Source organism: Lithobates pipiens, unplaced genomic scaffold, assembly GCF_037356315.1.
Source record: "Lithobates pipiens isolate NorthernLeopardFrog02 unplaced genomic scaffold, aLitPip1_a1.2 Scaffold_24, whole genome shotgun sequence".
NCBI classification, from domain to species: domain Eukaryota; kingdom Metazoa; phylum Chordata; class Amphibia; order Anura; family Ranidae; genus Lithobates; species Lithobates pipiens.
Window position 1 is genome coordinate 1,173,282 of NW_027507786.1, and position 22,961 is coordinate 1,196,242.

Here is a 22,961-nt window from a genome sequence, read left to right on the forward strand (position 1 = left end):
TTTAGGGAGGGGGATTTGTGGTAGTAGGAATGATTGGGATGCATTTGAGTTAGGAGGGGAAATTTGGAGATTTGTGCAAGGATGGGGAATTGGGGGAGGGGAATTTGTGCTAGGAGAGGGGATTTGGAGGGGGGGAAGAGATTTGAAGGGGGGAGAAGAGATTTGAAGGGGGGAGAAGAGATTTGAAGGGGGGAGAAGAGATTTGAAGGGGGGAGAAGAGATTTAGAGGGGGAGAAGAGATTTACAGGGGGAGAAGAGATTTAGAGGGGGAGAAGAGATTTAGAGGGGGGGGTTTGGAGAGAAAATTTGAGGGGTAGAGGATTTGTGCTAGGAAAGGAGAATATTTTTTACGGTGGGAGCATGCAAATTTTTTTGGGGGAGGGGGATTTTCATCTTATGGGGGGCTCACAATTTGGCATCTTCGCCCTGAACTCTAGGTGACCTTGTCCTGGCACTGATCACACCATAAACTTTCATCAACATCATAGCAATAACAATACAAACAATAGTTATATTTGACAATTCAATACCAAGGGGTCCCAGGTGCCCCAGCCCCTGAAAAGTTGACCCCCTTCCACCAAGAAACACGGCAACATAACGGCAACCTCTGTGCACCTACCCAGCGCCTGCTTCCCCCAAGTTTGCATGTATGAGGAGGTCTATCCGGCGCTCAAAAACCTGTGCTGTGGAGCCCGGATATTGCACCAGCTGGTCCCCCTTTCATTCCTGCACCACCTTGGGACCAATGCCATGTCTCCGGCGCCTGATGACGACATCATCTCTAAAGGAAATGATGCTGGTGAGCTCCGGTCAAGTGGCCTCAGCTCCGGGTGGAGGAAGGGACCCTCCTCCCCCTCAATGCTTCCAAGGAGATGACATCATACTGCTCACATCCCTCACCGGACTCCGAGGGGAGGCGGCAGCAGGTCTCCTCCTGCATCTGCAAAGGAGGGATTCTATGATCTTAAAAGCAACAGAACAGAACCAGCAGACAGCTAACCCGCCCCCCACTTTACAACTTCTTTAAAGGTACAGCACGATGGTGTGGTTCCCAACATGTTTCGCCCTACAATGGAGCTTCCTCAGGGGGCACTGTCCAAATGAGTATCAGAGCCTTCCCAAGATATATTGCATTTGATAATGGTTCAGGGGGTCAGACAGGTACCATAAACCCAAACACCAGACGGCAGGCAATCATAGGGGGCATAAAAGGACCAGAGAGTCTAATTGCCAAAAAAGATGAACACAAGGATGAGAAACTCCTATTGGAGACACTCAGCACATAATCTGAGGTCCTGTAGGGAGTGCGTGTCACTCCTCATGGTTTCCATAACAAAAAAGGTAGGAATCTGCAACAAAAGTTTGATAAAATCCTTTCAATGTACATAGATCACCCCCAGAGAGGAATGTTTTTTACTGAACAAAATTGGAGTTACACTTTAAAACGATACATTTATTTCAGCACAAGACACATCCTTACCTGTCTCTGCATTTCCTCTACTTGCCTCTGAGAAACTCCCTGCAGAATGCTGAACATCTCCAAGATCTTCTCTTCTGGAATCACCACCGACGCCCTGGAATCAGAGGAACGGACATGACTTGTATCCCTCACTCAACTTCCAGCCTCAGAGGGGAAAAGGACCGGACCGTCTCCGCCCCTACCAATGTCTCCGATAAGCAGCAGAGACGTCCAGATCGCGGCGGGAGGGGGGTGGGCACCTCTCCCATCGCCCATAAAAGTGATCTCGCGGCGGAGACCACTTTATTCTGAAAGTGGTCCACCCGCTGTTTTTAAAAATACCGAGGTTATGGCAGCTATCTGGTGCCATAACAACAGATATTCAACACGCAAAGTACCGACATATAACGATTTTTTTGCCTTAATGCATTTCTTGCATTAAGGTAAAAATATTTTCAGTGTCCCTGTGCCCCCCCCCCCAAGCTGTGTGAAGGGGAAGAGAGGGGAGAAGAGATCAGCGCTGTACATGGCTACATCTTTTCTCCCCTTACTTCCTCTTTACACTGCACTCAAGCAGCAGCAGGAGCCATTGGCTCTTGCTGCTGTCAATCAGAGGAAGCGGGGGGGGGGGGCGGACCTAAGTCCCGCTGTGTAAGTCTATGGAGCGCGGCTTCTGTAGACACACAGGTTGGGAGCACAGGGGACGACCTCTGCCCATAGCCAGCAGATGGCTATGGTAGTCCCGCAGAAGAAAAGGAGGAGCCAAGATTGCTTCTGGGGACCCCAGAAGAGGAGGATCAGGGCAGCTATGAGCAATACTACTGCACAGAGCAGATAAGTATGACATGTTTTTTATTGACATTTTTTTTTTTTTTTTTTAAATTGGAGTTTATTAACACTTTAAAAAGGTAGAAAACACCCATGACAAAGGTGGAGCTCAATGGGCTTTTATATTGAAGTGGTTGTAAAGTCAGAAGGTTTTTTTATCTTAATACATTATATGCATTAGGATAAAAAGCCTTCTGTGTGCACCAGCCCCCCAACCCCCTCCACACACACAATTTCCTGAGGTCCTTCTCTGTCCAGCGATGTCCACGAGTGTCTCAGCCACCCGACATTCTCCTTCCTGATTGGCTGAGACATGGCAGTGGTGCCATTTGCTCCCCTGCTGTCAAAGTCAGCTAGCCAATCAAGGGAGAGAGGAAGCAGGGCAGGGGCCTGAATGGACACAGGAAGCTGTGACTCAAGGTGGGAGCCCCCCATCGCAAGCGGCTTGCTGTGGGGGTGCTAAACAGGAGGGAGGGACCAGATCAAAGAAGAGGGACCCGAGAAGAGGAGGATCAGGGCTGCTCTGTGCAAATCCACTACATAGAGTCGGTAAGTATAACACGTTTATCATTTTTATAGGGGAAAAAAAACAAGACTTTACAATCACTTAAAGCGGAGTTCCACCCAAATGTGGAACTTCCGCTCATTTGTCCCCTCCCCCTCTCCAGTGCCACAATTTGCCTCGGCCCTCGATTCCACCGCGGGGCTCCCTCCTCCTCTCTCTGTCGCCGGGCCAGTAGGAAAGAGGCGCATGCACAGTAGGGCTAAAAAGGCTGTAAAGGCTACACGGCCAGGTTCCCTTACCCGCAATGATGGCAGCAGCACCCAACAGATGATGGAAACATCAGCTACGGTGCCGACATCGCGGGACTCCAGGACAGGTAAGTGTCCGATTATTAAAAGTCAGCAGCTGTAGTATGTGTAGCTGCTGGCTTTTAATTTTTTTTTTTTGGGGGGGGGGGCGGAACACCGCTTTAAAGGGACGTTCTGGCCAATAAATTTTTTTTTTTTTAAAGTGAGCAGCTACAAACACTGTAGCTGCTGACTTTTAATAAGGACACTTACCTGTGCAACGATCCCGCGATTTCGGGCACCCCGAGGCCGATCCGTCCCTCGGATCGGTTGCCGGAGCCTCCATCCCAGCGAAGGGAAACAATCAGTGGAGCTTTGCGGCTTCACTGCCCGTTTCCTACTGCGCATGTGCAAGTCGCGCTGCGCTTTGTGAATGGCCCCGTTGTTATCTGGGACACACACATGTCCCAGAAGGCAACGGGGCCGCTCACCAAAGAGGAGTAAGCGCCGCGGAATAGGAAGAGGCAGATTAGGAAGACCGCCTAGCAACAGCGTTTCAGGTAAGTGAAATTTTTTTTTATTTTTTATTTTATTAATGCATTTTTGTTTTTTTGGGGTGGTAGTAAAATAATGATTGAATAAATAAACCTAATAATGGGGAACGTTACCTCTTCCAGTCCAGCACCTCAGAGAAGGGCAGTACGTAGGAGTCAGCCATGATAACGGGGACACAACCAGCCTGAAGGACGTCACTGAGAACCGTTTGTCCCAAGCGGGCGCCGCGGAAGACCAGGCAGAATGTGGCCTCCTACAAATGGAAACAGAGGACCGGTCAAAGCATTATTATATTTTATATCACGTCGCTGAAACCAAACAGCAGAAGCAGCTGGGGTGACTGGCCAGTGTAAAGCAGGCAAACAGTTACCCCAGAATTTAATCGATCAAGAGATGTGGTTGGACACAATGGGTAACTTCTCCAGCTTGCGTCAAGTCATCCTGCCCTTTCCATTTCAAAATGCGGCATGGCTCCCTTGCACCCCTTGTGGCAGCTGCTTGTACGGCAGGTGGATGCAGGCACCAAGTAGCCCTTAGTACGCTACTGATACTGTCCAGTACATTGGACCTTTTACTTAATACAAGTACATTAGTCGTGTATTGAATATTCTTAAGACCCCTTTCACACTGGGGCGTTTTTCAGGCGTTTTTCATGCGCTTTAGCGTTAAAAAATACGCCTGAAAGAAGCCGCAACTGCAATCCCAATGTAAAAGCCCGAGTGCTTTCACACCGAGATCCCTTTCATACTGGGGCGTTTTTCAGGCGCTTCAGCGCTAAAAAAAGCGCCTGAAAGAAGCCGCAACTGCAATCCCAATGTAAAAGCCCGAGTGCTTTCACACCAAGGCGCTGCGCTGGCAGGGCGTCAAAAAAAGTCCTGCAAGCAGCTTCTTTGCAGCGCTTTTGGAGCGGTGAATACAACGCTCCTAAAGCGCCCCTTCCCATTGAAATCAATGGGAAGCGCCTGTAAAACGCCAGAAAAACGCTATTGGCAGCAGCGTTTTGTGGGCGCTTTTAACTCTTTATTTGGCCACTAGCAGGGGTTAAAAGCGCCCCAACAACGCTCGAAAAACGCTGGTAAAGCGCTGCTAGTTTAAGCGGCGCTTTACCATCGTTTTTCGGGCGCTGACATTGTGAAAGGGTTCTTAAAGCACTTGGGCTTTCACATTGGGATTGGAGATGAGGCTTCTTTCAAGCGCTTTACAGGCGCTTTTTTTAACGCTAAAGCACCTGAAAAACGCCCCAGTGTGAAAGGGGTCTTAATCTCGGTGTGCATTTCTTCCAGATCTGTGCAGTAATCCAGTGTGAGACTTTCCCTCTGTAATAAAGATCACTCACTGCTGCTCTCTCTCCATGTGCAGGGTGACTGGTCTGGTCTCCGCCCCCCTCCTGTGGTTTTCTGCAGGCAGCCTTTATTGGGTGGAGCCTGGTGGCCCCTCCCACAGCTCCATTCTTTACACTTAGGATGTGCAACACTCCCCCAGCAAGTTATATTTACCCATCTGTGCCCCTCCACCTGTTGCATGTAAGCCCTAGCTTTACTGCTCTAACAGAGTGGGCGTCTTCTATATATGAAGGATCATGTGTCCCCCCCCCCCCAACACCCATGCTTCTCCCCTTCACCATATACCAGTGCTCAGGCATGCGGGTCTATGGGGACAGAGACGTCCATCCACCTGGTTAGACTCCAACACCAGGGCGGACTCCTGCAGTGGGGACCAAACAAGAGTGCTTGGATAGGTAAGAATACCTTGCAAGATTAAGGCCCACATCAACCCAGCGGTTCGATCGGGTCCGCCTGTCTGTTTTTCAGGAGGGCCCGATCGGGCCACCCATCGTCCTCTATGGGGTGGCGGATTTCAGCAGACACCCGCAGTGCTTCCGATCCGTCAAAATCCGCTGAAAACAGACGTTCGCCATCTGTCCAGCAGGTCAGATCAGATTGATCGGACATGCAGTGCGCTTCCATCCGACCGCCCCATAGAGGAGAGCGGGCTCAGTCCTTGTCCGCTATGCACAGCGGGATCAGCCAAGAGATCCCGCACTGAGCAGGCAGATTCCACTCCGTGTGAAAAGGACCTAAAGTGGTTCTAAACTGTAAAGTTTTTTTTCACACTTTAATAAATTCTCTGCATTAGAATAAAAAAAAAATCTTCCAATATCAGTGCACCCCCCCCCCAAAGTGGTTGTAAACCCTCACTATAAACCTTTTACTACAGGTAAGCCTATAATAAAGCATAACTGTAGCTACTGTGGATATCTCCTAAACCTGCACGTCATTGGCACATGCACACTGAAGCAATGGCTCATTCGTGACGTTGCTTCAGCTGATGTGCCCTTACCGGCGTCTCCCGTGCACATGCGCAGGAGTGACGTCATCGCGGCTCCAGCCACCGAAGCCCGTGAAACCCGGAAATAACTCCGGGAGCAATGTCGGTGGCCTGAGCAGTGTACAGAAACCAATGCGGGTTATCTAAGGTTAGTATGCTATGCATACTAGCTCATTATTTGTTTGTCCTGCAGGTTTTTTTTGGATTTGTTTTGTGTTTACAACCACTTTAAACAATGACCTGAGCCCTCTCACGACCGAGCGCTGTGCCTGTCTGCAGCTCTCCTCACTCTCTGCTCAGAGGAGGGAGCAGGGGGGAGTGGTTGAGCCACACTGTATGTGTCTATAGACAAACACAGCCTGGGCGGGGAGCACAGCCGCATGTAAGCCCTCACAGCAACCAGCTTGATATGGGGGCACACGCAGAAAAAAGAAAAGCAGATAGCACTGGAGGCAGAGGTGAAACTGTGGGGGGGGCATGGGCCCCAGGGCACTGCACTGATCCCCATAAGGAATGCTGTTCTTCCTCTGACAGTGCTCACCCCGCACCAACCTCACCCCCACTCCTCCTGGGCCCTGTTCCCCCTTCCCCACCACCAGTGCCTGACCTGCCCGCAGTGTCATCGTTCCCTTCTCCTGCCTCTGTAGCATCACCAAGAACCAGTGTAGCTACACCAGGGCAAGGGCATCTTGGAGCTCTACCAGCAGAGCAAGGCGGCCCACCTCCAAAGCGCCTAGAGGCGATTCAGTTCGCATTGTGCGCTATACAAGTATTTCATTCATTCATTCATTCAAAGCCCAAAGCAGTGCAACGTCTTCAACTGTCCTTCCACCTCCCCGGTCACCCGCCCCAAAACTGCTGGCCAAACACTGCCTGGTACCGCCTTCCCAGGACAAGCTGAGCTGGAGGAGACCGAGCCACTGGAAGATCTCCACCTGTACAGACACAAGCTGGAGAACCACAGTGTGTACTGCAGTGTAAGACCCAATGTTCTACCAGTGTCTGGAGAAGATCAGGCACCACAGCTACAAGGTCAAGGCTCCAGGGGCAATGTGGAACCTGCACAAGATGAAGGGGGGCATGGAGATACTGCACAAGGTGTGGGGGGGGGGGGGGGGGTGTACAAGGTGGGGCGCGGTGGAGAACATGATGAGGGAGGTGTCAGGGGATGCAAAAGAACGGGGTCTTTGCCCTGGGTGAATGAAAGTCCACTGGCCAGCAGGGGACCACAGAAGAGGAGGAATGGTCTACTCTCTGCAATACGACCGACTGCACAAAGCAGGTAAGTAAAACATCTTTTTTTATTTTAAAGGAAAAGAAAAACCGAAGGTTTACAATCACTTTAAATATTCACTGGACCTCTGCACCCATCACACCTCGCCCTTTCTGACATCTACCTGAAGAACTTGCGGGTAGTCGTAGACATTATTCTTATAGCAGCGTTTCCGATGTGGCGATGCGTCATCAGACAGGTTACTGCACTTATCCAGGATCAGCACCGACTCTCCGTTTTCCGCTCGTATCGCCTCCAGATCGGCACGGAACTCGGGGTGCAGAGCCGTCTGGGAGGAGAGTAGGAAGAATGTCCGGGGGCTGCAGAGAGAGAAAAGGATGGTCAGACTCCCGTCGGTATGCAGAAAACACCCATCACACAATTCCCTATGATGTCATCTAATTCCTCAGAGGCTTCCAGACCTCGTTATGAGAAATATACAGGGATCACCATTGATGACCTCATTGTGCAAACGCATGACTGTTATTTAGACTAGCCTTCAATACATCACTGACCCGTCACAATAACAGCCAGGCAGCAAGCATTTTTAGAGGCAGATGTCCTGGGAACCCCAAAATACAAAGTGGGACTCCTTCTGAGACTTTTGAGCAACACTAATGCTGAACCAGGTAAGAAAAAAAAAAAAATATATATAAAAAAAAAAAATAATAATAATAATAATAATAATAATAATAATAATAATCTTACTTTAAAGTGGAGTTCCGCCTATTTTTTTTTTTTTTTTAAAGTCAGCAGCTACAAATACTGCAGCTGTTGACTTTTAAAATAAGGACACTTACCTGTCCAGGGCGCCTGCGATGTCGGTACCTGAAGCCGACCATGCCTCGCCTCTCGGGTGCTGTGGCTGCCATCTTCAGTAAGGGAATCAGGAAGTGAAGCCTTGTGGCTTCACTTCCTGGTTCCCTACTGCACATGCGCGACTCTCGCTGCGCAATCTCACTGGTCCCTGCTGTCCTCTGAACCTGTGCGTCTCCCAGAAGACAGCGGGGGCGGAGAAGGCGCCGGAAGTGGCATAGATACCCGCGGGTGGCTCGGCTATCTATGCCCGGAAGTGGGAGCAAAATACCTGTATTAGACAAGTATCTGCTCCCCCCTCCCCCCGAAAGGTGCCAAATGTGACACTGAAGGGGACTATTCCGAAAGGTGGAAGTTCAGTTTTTGGGTGGAACTCCGCTTTAAGGCTCCATTCACACTTGTAGGACTCCAAAGTTGCGCCGACTCTGGTGTGCAAATTTGGTGAAGCTTTGGATGGGTGCAACTTGGATACGACTTTGGCTTTGACCAGTGATAATAGACAATTCCTGCACACAAATTGCATTGCATAACATTCAGGTACGACTTTCATGCAACTTCCGAGGGTTAACATTGAAGTCTATGGTCCTCAAGTTGCATGAAAATTGGACAAAAGTAGTGAATGAATTACTCTGAAGTCGCTGCAACTTTAAGTCGCGCATCTATGAATGGTTATCATTGGAAAACATAGGAGAACGACTTTGATGTCCAATGTTGCACGACAAGTCACACAAGTGTGAATGGAGCCGTATAAAAAAAAAAAACATTCCCTGCACGAATGTCAGTCACATATACAGTGCATCCGGAAAGTATTCACAGCACTTCACTTTTTCCACATTTTGTTATGTTACAGGCTTATTCTAAAATGGATTCAACTCATTATTTTCTTCAAAAATTCTAAAAACAATCTCCCATAATGACAACGCGAAAGAAGTTTGTTTGAAATCTTTGCCAAATTTCTTTAAAAAAAATTCAATAAGGCTGCAACATAACAAAATGAGGAAAAATGAAGCGCTGTGAATACTTTCAGGATGCACTGTATGCAGACTGAATGAAGTGTCATCTTATGCTTTTGAATGGATTAAAGTAAAGTTCTTTTTTTTTTTTAATAAACATGTTAATACTTACCTGCTCTGTGTAAGGGTTTTGCACAGAGCGGCCCCGATCCTCCTTTTCTGGGGTTCCTGGCACTCCTAGCCACTCCCCTTCATCAAGTGCCCCATCAGAGAGCCGCTTTCCCTGGGGGCACCCATGCAGGAACGCTCGAGTCCTGCTGCTGCGTCCATTGACAAAGACAGCAGAACTCGGGGCTCCAGTGTCACTAGATTTGATTGTCAGCAGTGGGAGCCAATGGCTCCCGCTACTATCAATCTATCCTATCAGGACCCGAGACAGTGTCTGGAGCTGCTGGGTTTGTCCCCATCGCTGGAGCGATTGGGTTCAGGTAAGAAAAAAGGGGGGCTCTGGGGGGGGGGGTCAGCTGCAGCACAAAAGGTTTTTCATCTTAATGCATAGAACGCATTAAAGGTGAAAAACCTTGAGACTTTACAACCCCTTTAACTCCTGAATCATCAGCTCCATCTAGTGGCCAAAACGTGATATCACTCATTGAGAAAATGATACCGCATTTTGGTTACTAGATGGAGCTGATGATTCAAGAATTGATCTATTTAGAAACATACAGTGGCATTTCGCTCAGCTGCCATGAAAGTTCCCCGACATTTGTGCAACAAATGTTTAATAAATAAACTCCTAATTTTGGGGACGTGGCCTGGATGAATCGGATGAGGCTGCTTTTACTTGCCAACTACTCATTCTGCAGCATGCTGTGGGTCTGGGTGGACCTCTCCTCAGCGGCATCCAACTTATTGGACCTTGATAGCCTGAGTGGGGATGCTTAAAGCGGAGGTCCACCCTAAAGTGGACCTTCCGCTCATTGGAATCCCCCCCCCTCCGGCGCCACAATTGGCACCTTTCAGGGGGAGGGGGGGTGCAGGTACCTGTACATTACAGGTATCTGCACCCACTTCCGGCATAGATTATGCAGAAAGGAACGCCCCTTTCTGAAGAATCCACACCTCTTTCCGAAAGTCTCCCCGCTGCCATCCTTATTGCGCATGCGCAGTAGGGAACCGGGAAATGAAGCCGAAAGGCTCCACTTCCTGATTCCCATAGCCAAGATGGCGGCGGCAGCACCCGAGAGACGATCGAGAGATCGGCTTCGGGTGCCGACATCGCGGGCGCGCTGGGCGGGTAAGTGTCACTATTTTAAAAGTCAGAAGCTGCAGTATTCGTAGCTGCTGGCTTTTAAAAAAAAAAAAAAAAATGGCGGAACTCCCGGCGGACTCCCGCTTTAAGCATTTATACCGGGTTACCTGCAGATCCTGCCAGAAATCCTGTGAGCTCAACTTCCTTAGCTCTCTGCCTGTGCTGTACTGTTATCAGTTACAGTGCCCTCAGTGATCTCTGTGGACCACCAAATACCTATCCGTTATGTTATGGGGATGAAGAGGGAGTGTTCTGTAGTCCTAATGTACATTCTATCTTAGGGTGACAACGCTGCTCCTCCATACATCTCATACAGTGAGCGAGCATCGAAACCGAGGACAGGATGTGTTACTGGCAGGGGGGAAAAAAAAAAAAAAGCTTTAAAGCGGAGTTCCACCCAAAAATGGAACTTTCACTTTAAGAGAGGGGACCCCCTTACATGGCACATTTGGCATGTCATTTTTTTTGGGTGGGGAGCTGGTACCCTCTTTTCAGAGAGTCCTAGCTCCTACTTCCTCCCAGCGCACCGCAAGGGAGATCACCTCTCTGCAATCATCTGGGACACGTCACAGGTCCCAGATGATTGCCCGGCCAGTCACGGTGTGGATCGCGCATGCACAGCGAGTGCCTGGCTGTAAAGCCACAGTTGGGTGCCCACAGTTACAATGTCGGCGCCACAGCGAGGAGGGGGAAGAGGAGCGGGGCTTCGTTCCCCCACATCACTGGACCCTGGGACAGGTAAGTGTCCAATTATTAAAAGTCAGCAGCTGCAGCATTTGTAGCTGCTGACTTATTTTTTTATTTGATTTTTTTAGCAGAACTCCGCTTTAAACTTTTATCCTTATAAAGCTGTGCTTGAGCGCCAATCAGTGATTTTGCCTAGACTGAGATGATGTCCTCAGCCTGCTGCAGGAAGGAGGAAGCATTTCCTCAGTCTCCTCTCTTCCTCACTGATCACACTGCAATCTTGTAACTTTGTAGCAAGTCACAAGGCGGGAGGCTGCAGCAGGGGCCGAAATGTATAAGGCATTTGTGTGAACACTGCTAAGAAATGCCCAGACACCAGGATTTACACGATGGTGTAATCTCTGTGTCCAGGACGAAGATGGTGACCCTAGATGAGGCCTGAACAAAGATGGCACTGTTCTTCTGCAGACAAAAAAAGCAGATGAAGGCCTTGTCAGGGGGAGTACTCTGATCTCTGTTAGCGGTAATACCTGGACACAATACTTGTCATCCTTGGACATAAATTGAAATGATTGATATATATATATATATATATATATATATATATATATATATATATATATATATACACACACACACACACACACACACACACACACATATATCTCTGATGTTCAATCCACTTAAAGCTGGAGTATATTTTGTGAGTTGGCGTTCATACGAGCAACGCAAGTTGCAAAGTATCTCCCTTCCCCATAAGCTCATCCCGGCACCATTACCAGATCACCGGAACTCCGCTTCAAACACAACAATAAGCCAGAAACGGAGACACACTGACCCTGGGGATCGCTCAGGTAGGTTCACTTCAGACAGAGGACTGAAGACGGGAATGCTGACATCATATCCCTGGCGGTAAGTCCACGTTGAGAATCCTCCGCCGGCCAACACCGCCCTGGAAGAGAGATCAATGACAGACACTATAAAATAATGTGCCGGGAGCTTCATAGTCAATGTGTATATTTCTCTGTAAATAATATATCTATCCACACGTGTGTTTTATATATATATATATATATATTTTTTTTTTTTTTAAATGTGTGTGTGTGTATAAAATATATATATTTAAAAATAATATTTTTAAATATATATATATATATATATATATATTTTTTTTTAAATATATTATATATATATATATATATATATATATATATATATATATATATATATATACACATACAAATATACACATACATATATACACATACACACACACACACACAGTGCCTTGAAAAAGTATTCACACCCCTTGAAATTTCCCACATTTTATCATGTAACAATAAAAATTGTAAATGTATTTTATTGGTAGTTTATGTGATCATTGTGAAGGGGAAGGAAAATGATAAAATGTTGATAAAAATGCTAAAAATCCCAATATAAATACACTTACATTTTTGGATGTAACATGATAAAATATGGAATATGTCAATGGGGTATGAATACTTTTTCACAGCAATGTAAAATATAAATAATAATATAGATGGCAGAGATCTAATTTACATACAATATTACTCTAATAATTAAAGCTAAACTTAAAATTTTATATTTCTCCGCTCATCAACATGCTTATTACATTTTTAAAAAACACCTTTGTATTTTCATTACATGTTTTATTACAGACCCAGTGATGTCATCACCGAGTCTCTGTGCTTCTCTATGCAATGCAGGTAGATCATGTATGGTAGGAGGGGCTGGCAGGGTGCTGTGCATAGGTTCCTGAAAACATTACAACAGCCCAGTGGGCCGGTTCTTGGGAGGAGTTATGCAAATATTAAAATGCAAGCAGTGGGTTGGCTCTTGGGAGGAGTTATGCAAATATTAAAATGCAAGCAATAAGATGGCTCCTGGAAGGAGTTATGCAAATTTTAAAATGCAAGCAGTGGGCTGGCTCTTGTGAGGAGTTATGCAAATATTAAAATGCAAGCAGTGGGCCGGCTCTTGGGAGGAGTTATGCAAATATTAAAATGCAAGCAGTGGGCCGGCTCTTGGGAGGAGTTATGCAAATATTAAAAAGCAAGCAGTGGGCCGGCTCTTGGGAGGAGTTATGCAAATATTAAAATGCAAGCAGTGGGCCGGCTCTTGGGAGGAGTTATGCAAATATTAAAATGCAAGCAGTGGGCCGGCTCTTGGGAGGCGTTATGCAAATATTAAAATGCAAGCAGTGGGCCGGCTCTTGGGAGGAGTTATGCAAATATTAAAATGCAGTGGGCCGGCTCTTGGGAGGAGTTAGGCAAAAATTTAAATGTAAGCAGTGGGCCAGCTCTTGGGAGGAGTTATGCAAATATCAAAACGCTTTGATGGGTGGGCTTCAGTCCGGAGGAGTGGGTGCTCCAAGACAAGCTGCATTTGCATAGGTGGTGTTGAGCCTCCACCAGTGAAAGAACTGAATGTTAACATACCGCACAGGGGTCTCATGGATGTATTGTTTAGCACTTAAATTGTTTGATGTATGCGTTTGTGTCTAAAATTTACAATAAAAAGATAAAAAAAAAGAAGAACTGAATGTTGGGTGTGCCAGGGACAGGCAGTCTGGGTTGGAAAGAGCTAGATGATACTGGATGTCCTCCAACCAGGAAAGGAAGGCTCTGACTTGCTGCAGCTTCTTATGCACATTGTGAGAAGCTCACAGTGTGCAGTGAAATCAGAGTAGGACATTTTAGTCCAGCAGGAGTCCGTACAGCTGTGCAAGACTGAAGGGAAGGCCGGAGGTCAGATTTAATGGTGAGCTCCGCAGAGCTCTAACAATAGCGCCCCCTAATGCAGAATGACACAATGTACAGGTGATGTGAGAATACACAATATAGAAGATAGTCGCACATTACACAGATAAGATCCACACAGGTTATTCATGGGACAAGCAATATTCCAGTGTGCTGTGATCTCTATAGAAGAGTCTGACATATAGTGGTGATGACCCCCCCCCATACACGGTGATAACATCTGATGATCAGTCAGTGTGAGGAGCTGTCAGTGCAGAGACACCAGCCGCCCCATCAACTGTCATTACAGAACAAAGACAATGGACAGAAGAGGTCCTGGGGGGGAGGGGTGTACACCCCGCAGACATCGATGTCACTATCAGGTCAGGCTAGAGACGTCCTCTGCTATGACAAGAGGCTCTTCTCTGGAATATTCAAAGAATATTGCCCATATTTCTAATATATAACATACTTGGAGGGGAAAAAGCTCATATGAAATAAGTGATAGAGATGTAAATCCAATCACTGAGGCTGGCCATACATTATAAAACAATAAGATTAATGCGCTAATAGCCAAAAGAACGCATACATGCATCCCTATGGATTTTTTCCCCCCCAAGTGCGTTTCATAAAAACAAACAAAAAAATGAGCAGAATATCAAGAAGAAATTACAATAATTTTTCAGCCAGTAGCTAGAATAGGCTGCTGTGCACCGGATGGATGGATAAATACCAAGTATTGAATTGATACAGTCCCAAGGAATGGATAAATGAATAGGTGATAAATAATCGTTATTAGTAGAACAATTTGCATTCGCCTCGGTAGCTGTACACAGATCACATAAAGCAAACTTCTATCATACGTTCATAGATATCTTGCCCCTGCATCAAACGCTGTGCTGAATATAAACCTTAGTCACTTGTTTCCACTTCCTCTCATTTCCACCGTTTAATATAAAAGGAAAAAAAGGAAACAACACATAGCGTGACACTGCAAGGATACACAAACTATTTCTCACACATCGTTCCACTCACAAAACTTCTCTTTGTTTGGAGCATGGATTGATGGCAACTATCAGCTTATACTCCTCCTCACAGCCTCCCCGTGCTTTGTTAGACTCCAGGCTTGGCGTTACTGGCTCCTCCTTCCGACGCGTTGCGTCACAGGTCACGTGACATTCTCAAGGGTAATGATACGGATGCATCTATGCGTTCTTTGGCTATTAGCGCACTAATATTATTGTTTTATTTTCTTTATTTTATAGGTGGGGGTTCACTATCATTGGTGCAGCTTTTATGCATTTGTATTTAATACGTTTATGCACTACACTAGCGCTTATGCACTTTATTGGCCATACATTATACAACCTCCTTGTACAATTTTTCCTTTAGCCCTTGTACACACGGTCGGATATTCCGATGGACAATGTCCGATCCGACCGTGTTGTCGGATAATTCAACAGTGTGTGGGCTCCATCGGACTGTTTCCATCGGAATATCCGGATCGACCAAGTTTTCCAGCTGGGCTATAAAATTTTCCGACAACATGATCCGATCGGACTTTGTCCGATTGTGTGTAGAGAATTCCGATCGGACAAAGTGCCACGCATGCTCAGATCAAATTCCTAGACCAAAGCTATTGGCTACTAGCCTGAACGTAGTCCCGCCGTAACAAAATAACGTCATCACGTTCTGAACGATCGCATTTTCAAACAACTTTGTCCGACCGTGTGTATGCAACAGTTTCGGACAAAATCCAACGGATTTGGTTGTCAGAATGTCCGACCGTGTGTACAAGGGCTTAGATTTACCAAAACCATATAATATATAAAGGCAGACCTAAACACTTTCAATTTGTATGCAATCAGGCAGGACCTTATACTACATATTTAAAAAAGGTAAATCTAAAGTAAACTGAATAAGGGGTGCACATATTTATATATATATATATATATATATATATATACACACACACACTGTCTATATATACCTATTTTTTTTACTAGTAATGGCCATGATCAGATACATAGATTATATATATATATATATATATATATATATATATATACACACACAGATGATAGAGAGATTATATATATATATATATATATATATATATATATATATATATATATATATATATATATATATATATATATATATATATATATATATATATATATATACACACACATACATACACACACACACACACATATATATGGCTGATCATGACCATTACTAGTAAAAAAATAAGTATATATAAAAACAGTGTGTGTATATATATATATATGATTATGGGCAAAAAAAAAAAGAATAAAAAAAAATAAAAAGGAAAAAGTCAAGAAAAAACAAAAAGAAGTGAAAAGATAAAAAAAAAAAATATATGTTTTTTTCACATTGTTTTATTGCCCCAGGAACATCAAGGATGGCAGTGCCAGTAAGGAGGAGGGTGGGACCAGCATGAAGGGGAATAAAGTTCCTCTTTAAACAAATAACATTCGAACAGCACTGGAAATAGCCCATTCTGTCCCTTATTCCAAAAGATCACATGCACATTTTTTATTTATTTATTTCTTTTTATAAATATACTCCTTAAATTTCATATGAAGTTTTAACATAATAATGCTGTTTCAAAAGTAAGTTTCAATCCTATTTTATCTGCAGCTTTTTTTTTTAACCCCTTGCAGCCCATGTAACGCATAGGTCCAGCAGCAAAGAGGGCGGCGGGCTTTAACACTGACGTACCTCTTATGTGTCCCCTGCACAGTGACCGAGCTGTCACAGACTGTTTCTGGTCTCTAGTAATGATCGTTGACCAGTTCCCTGATAATGCGATCGCTCTCACAGTCAATCATAGTGGTCACATGATTGGGCAGTCCTTCACACCCCCTTGGACGTCAAGACCCAGTTGAAAGGGAAGGAATTCAAATATCATCTGGTAATCCTGCTTTGAAGGTCCTTGCTGGGGCACTTCCTGTTACAGGGTGACAACGCTCCAGGTTTATCTCACAATTGTGCTTCCTGCGTTGTCACCCGTCTCCTAGGAGTTCTGTCTAAGGGGTGGGGTGGGGGGGGGGGGGGGGGGGATCTGCTGCGCCTGCTGGACAGAAGGATCAGCTTTCATCTCCCTCCACCTGCTGAATTATACCGTATACAGTGATTGGAGATTTTTATACTTATTTTGTGAGGCTAAAAATGTATCAATTGCACACATTGATATTCAACGGAACGGGACATTCTATTGTGGACCGACCCTTGGAGGAAAGTGCTAAATGATGCTAGGCGTCCTCCAGCCAGGAAATGCAGCAGGTTCTAATGCACATTGTGAGAAGCTCACAGTGTGCAGTGAAATCAGATTAGGTCATTGCAGTCCAGGAGAGGAGCCGGTACTACTGTGCAAGACTGTAGGGAAGGCCGGAGGTCAGATTTAACCACTTGCGGACCACCCGCCGTCGTTATACGTCGGTAGTTTGATGTTGAATACCGTTGTTATGGCAGCAGATAGCTGCCATAACCCCGGTATATTCTTAAACAGCGGGCGGTCCTTTCAGGAAAAAGTGGTCTCTGCGGCGGATTCGCCGCAAGATCACTTTTATCGGCGGTGGGAGAGATGCCCCCGCCGTGCTCCCATCATCTCCACCACTTACCGAAACTGCCGGTAGAAGCAGAGACAATCTGATCCTCTGCCCTCAGTAGCATGGAACCGAGCGAGGGAATGGCAGCCCCCCACTCGGCTCCATAACATTGGATGACGGAAGCAACGTCAAACTTCACTTCCGTCCAATGGTCTCAAAGGGGAAATTTTTTATTATAAAATAAATGTGTTTTATTTTTTTATTTTTTTTATTGTATTTTAGTGTAAATATGAGATCTGAGAACTTTTAGACCCCCAGATCTCATATTTAATTATAAAATTAATTAAATTTTTTTTTTCTATTCCAAGGGATGTTTATAGTCCTTGTAATAGGAATAAAAGTGGCCCAAAATTGCTTTCAAAAGAACAGTGTAAAAATAAAAAATAAAACGAACCGGGCGCAATTTTGAAGCATGACATGTAGGGTATCAATTTGCGTAACATCATCTTTCACTATATAAAAAAAAATTAAAAATTGGGCTAACATTACGGTTTTCTTATTTTTTTAATTAAAAAAAAAAGTGTATCTTTTCCCCCAAAAAATTGCGCTTGTTAGACCGCTGCACAAAGTATTGCAATGACCGCCATTTTATTCACTATGGTGTCTGAAAAAATTATAAATATATAAATATATATATATATATATATATATATATATATATATATATATATATATATATATATATATATATATATATATATATAGGCACAATCGTTAAGTAATTTCTGTGATGTGCTCTGCAAATAAAGAATGAAGGAGTAGAAGGGTCACCTTTACAGGTTGGATGTGGACTTATAGTACAGAATTGATCCATTTCTTTGGAACATGACTGCCACCTTGTGGACGCCAGAGGAAATACCACAGCCTTTTTTTAAACGACAATCATATAATTAAGAGCGTGATTGTAAGGGTCTTTTTACATTTTTTTTTTTTTTTTTTTTTAGATAACAAACATGTCATACTTACCTCCACTGTGCAGCTTGTTTTTCACAGAGTTACCCCCGAACCTGCTCTTCTGGGGCTCTCCCAGCTCCTCCTCACATGATAACGCCCCCCGGAGAAGCCTTGCGGGCGCACTCCCGAATCCAGAATTTGGGTCTATAGACAAAGAATGCCGGACTCGGCCCCACACTGGCACCCCTCCCCCCCGGCGCCCGCATTATTGGATTTGACTGACAGCAGCGGGAGCCAACGTCTGCGCTGCTATCAACCTATCCAATCAAGAGCCGGGAGCCCATGAAAAAGGAGCCAGCGCGTCCCCCGCCGACTGAATGAAGGGATTCAGATAAGTAAAACGGGGGGGGGGGGGGCGGCGGTGACTTCCAGGTGTTTTTTCACCTTAATGCATAGGAAACATTAAGGTGAAAAAACACGAAACCTTTACAACCCCTTTAAAAAAAAAAAAAACGGAAAAACTAAGGATCAGAAAAAAAAAGCCGCAAACAACAAGATATTTTTTTTCTGTCTCCTTTTATTTCTTCCAAAACTTTCCACCCACACTGGAAAATTCCTCTTTAACATATTGAAGAGTTTGTGATCAATAATTGGGCAGCACTGTAGCCAAGTGGTTAGCACTTCTGCCTGGTAGATCCCAACCATTACACTACCTGCCTGGGGTTTGCACATTCTCCCCTGTGTGGGTTTCCTCTGGATACTCCGGTTTCCTCCAAAGACATGCTGGGAGGTTAATGGCTCCGGTCTAAATTGTCCCCTAGTATGTATATGTATGATTGTGATTTAGGGACCTTAGATTGTAAGCTCCTTGAGGTCAGGGACTGATGTGAATGTTTAATATGTGTAAAGTGCTGCGTACATTGACAGCCTCTATATATATATATATATATATATATATATATATATATATATATATATATATATATATATATATATATATATATACACATACATACATATACATACATACATACACACACACGTTATATATATATATATACCTGTAATAAATAAATATTACACCTTTACCTGTCTCTAGGTACGTCCAGGGCAGTGTTATAATCAGGAGGTCCTCCGGGTAACATGTTAAACAGTAAGTGATTGGTCCCTCGATCCCACCTAAAGAGAAAAGACAATGCAGAGGTTCTAGAACTGACAGTGATCTTCACAGAGAAATACAAACAAAGATGATTGTATCATTTAAAAAATGTAAACTACAAATCAGTAATCATACACGGCATTTAACCACTTGCCCCTCACCCACTGCACTTTTACTGCACAGCCAGGCATGACAACATACTGGCACGCCGCCACAAACGGTTTTCAGGCCCTGCTGGATCTGTGCTGTAATTGGACACAGCATGAGTTTGTCCAGCAGGTTACAGCCAATGATTATGGCTGCACACCTACTGATCGGCTGAGGCCAATCACAGCACAGAATTCCACGTTTACAAAACACACAGAACTCTGTACACAGGCAGCGATCTGGCTGCTTCTTCTCCCTGAAATCAACATCGAGTTCAGGGAGAAGAAGCAGCCAGATCTGTGAATCAAAGCAGCACACGTTACACTTGTTAGGCACACAGTTAAAGCGCAGGGCCACCCAAAAAAAAAAAAATTGCATTAATAATCTTTAAAAAAATAAAACATTTGAAAAATAAAATAAAAAAAATGTTTTAACTTACCTGAAAATGCTGTTGCTAGGCAGTCTTCCTAATCTGCCTCTTCCTATTCCGCGGCGCTTCCTCCTCTTTGGCGAGCGGCCCTGTTGCCTTCTGGGACAAATGTGTGTCCCAGAAAACAACAGGGCCATTCACAAAGCGCCACGCGACTCGCGCATGCACAGTAGGAAGCGGGCAGTAAAGCCGAACTGCCTGTTTCCCTTCGTTAAGATGGCGGCGCCGGGAGCCGATCCGATGGACGGATCAGCCTCAGGGGGGCCGACATAGCAGGCTCGCTGGACAGGTAAGTGTCCTTATTAAAAGTCAGCAGCTACAGTGTTTGTAGCTGCTGAATTAAAAAAAAAAAAAAAAAAAAAAAACACATCACGGCCGGAACGCCCCTTTAACCCCTTCCCAGCCAGTGTCATTAGCAGAGTGTACGGTATTATCAACCACTTGCCTACTGGGCACTTAAACCCCCCTCCTGCCCAGACCAATTTTTAGCTTCAACCTGTCAAAGCTGTCACACTTTGAATGAGAATTGCGCTGTCATGCTACACTGTACTCAAATGACATTTTTATAATTTTTTTCACATAAATGGAGCTTTATTTTGGCGGTATTTAACACCACTTGGGTTATTTTTTGCTAAACAAAAAATAAATAAAATAAAAAAGACGTTTCATAGTCTATTATAAAATTTTGCTTGATATTCGCTTCCTTGATATTCGCTGATGAAGCTGCACTGATATGCTACTGGAATCATTATTATTATTGCTGTTATCTGAGCAGGATTCCAACCCTTCCAATAAAAAATAAAATAAAAAGAAAAGATTTTTTTTTTGATTTAAAATTATATATTTTTTTTATTTAACCACTTCAGCCCCGGACCATTTTGGACACTTTTTGCGATTCGGCACTGCATCGCTTTAACTGACAATTGCGCGATCATGCGACGTGGCTCCCAAACAAAGTTGGCGTCTTTTTTTTCCCCACAAATAGAGTTTCTTTGGGTGGTATTTGATCACCTCTGCAGTTTTTATTTTTTGCGCTATAAACAAAAATAGAGCGACAATTTTGAAAAAAAAAACATTATTTTTTTACTTTTTGTTATAATAAATATCCCCCAAAAATATATAAAAAAAAAATAATAAATGTTTCCCTCAGTTTAGGCCGATACGTATTCTTCTACATATTTTTGGTAAAAAATAATTTAAATAAATAAATAAATCGCAATAAGCGATTATTGATTGGTTTGCGCAAAAGTTATAGCGTTTACAAAATAGGGGATATTTTTATGGCATTTTTATTAATATTTTTTTTTACTAGTAATGGAGGCAATCAGTGATTTTTATTGTGACTGCGACATTATGGCGGACACATCGGACAATTTTGACACATTTTTGGGACCATTGTCCTTTATACAGCAATCACTGCTATATAAATGCACTGATTCCTGTGTAAATGACACTGGCAGTGAAGGGGTTAACCAGTGGGTGGCAGTGTAGGGGTTAAGTGTTCCTAGGGGCGTGTTACTAACTGTGGGGGGGTTGGGCTTTCATTTAGTGAACAATGATCTCTGCTCCAATCACATGGAGCAGAGATCAGCGTCACTAGTTGCTAGGCAGAACGGGGAAATGCTGTTTACAACGGCATTTCTCTGTTCAGCTGCCCCGATCGCGGGTACGCCCACGGCGATCGAGTCCGCGGGGACCGGCCACCGGACTCACAGGGGTCCCGACCGGCACGTGAGCACGCCGCCGGCAGCTCGCTCACGATGGCAGGGCGGCATTAAAGATTGGACGTACCTGTACGCCAATATGCCTGCCCGTGCCATTCTGCCGACGTACATCGGCATGCGCCGGTCGGGAACCAGTTAAGTAAATTTTTATCTAATTTAATTTTAATAAAATGCTTTTGGAGTAAAACAAATCTATGCAAAGATAGTTTTCTATTTAATATACATTAATAATTTTGTTTATTCAGCATGAAATGGAGCTTAGTTATGTAGAATGAAGCTGTATATTCTGCAAGATTTACATTTTTGGTAAACTCATTCAATGAATCCAAGCTCTGCAAGCTAAGATAACACGCACTGCATTGATGCATTCACACAATGTCAGAGTATCCATGAGATAAAACAAAGTTCAGGAATATTTTCCTTTATCCTATTGTTTTGCAAATCTATGTACACTACAAACTGTATGATTGAATCGGTTCTGATATTGCTGTTTTACTAACCTGACCGCATATTATTCTGAATAAAAAAAAAAATTTATTTTGTTTGCAAATATTTAAAATTCGAACTACCAGCAAGAATGAGTCCTTACATTTAAAGAGCACCTGTCATTTCAGATCCATCATGGCAGCGCCTGTTAGCGGGCATCCACTCACCCGCTGCCGCCACGTCCCTCACCTTGTTGGGCCCCTGCCCAATCACCAGCCGTCCCATTAAAGTGAATGGGACTGTCGGGGAGTCAACAGCGGGTCAGAGGAGGAGCCTCTGCGGGACAGAGAGGACAGTTGCTCTTTAAAAATTATGATTTAAAATCGAGTTGATTTAAATCCAGCCTTTTTACTAGTGATTTAAATCAAATCCACCCCGGGATTGAGTTCCACTTAAACCCTTTGCTGACCAAGGATGTGTCCTGCACTTCATGGCAACCAAACCATTGAAAAAAAAAATAATTCCAGCCATCACCTTGTATTGAATATATAAAGCAGAACTTAACCAGCGTCAATACTCACCTCCAGATCCAGCGCTATGACGTCATGCAGGCTCCCTCACCGGCATCACCAATTCTACATGGCTTCTTCCAGGTTAAGAGACTTCAGCCACTGTGATTGGCCATGCTGGGATAACGAAACTCCAGCACATGTGAGAACATTCCTCCTGGCACCTAAGCATGCCATGCATTCTGCGAGGAGGAAGGTAAGAAACCAGATTA

The 22,961-nt window shown here is 44.5% G+C and overlaps 1 protein-coding gene across 2 annotated transcripts in view; it reads right to left on the reverse strand.

Annotated features, from left to right (window-relative positions):
• Positions 1-22,961, reverse strand: part of EXT2 (exostosin glycosyltransferase 2) — a 113,099-nt gene that overhangs the window by 80,480 nt on the left and 9,658 nt on the right. For both annotated transcript variants that reach the window (XM_077453478.1, XM_077453479.1), the window contains exons 3-7: positions 19,384-19,473; positions 11,842-11,955; positions 7,360-7,555; positions 3,748-3,887; positions 1,481-1,574 (exon numbers count right to left, since the gene is read on the reverse strand). In XM_077453478.1, the coding sequence (XP_077309604.1) occupies positions 1,481-1,574; positions 3,748-3,887; positions 7,360-7,555; positions 11,842-11,955; positions 19,384-19,473 (634 nt within the window). The remainder of the gene's footprint in view (positions 1-1,480; positions 1,575-3,747; positions 3,888-7,359; positions 7,556-11,841; positions 11,956-19,383; positions 19,474-22,961) is intronic.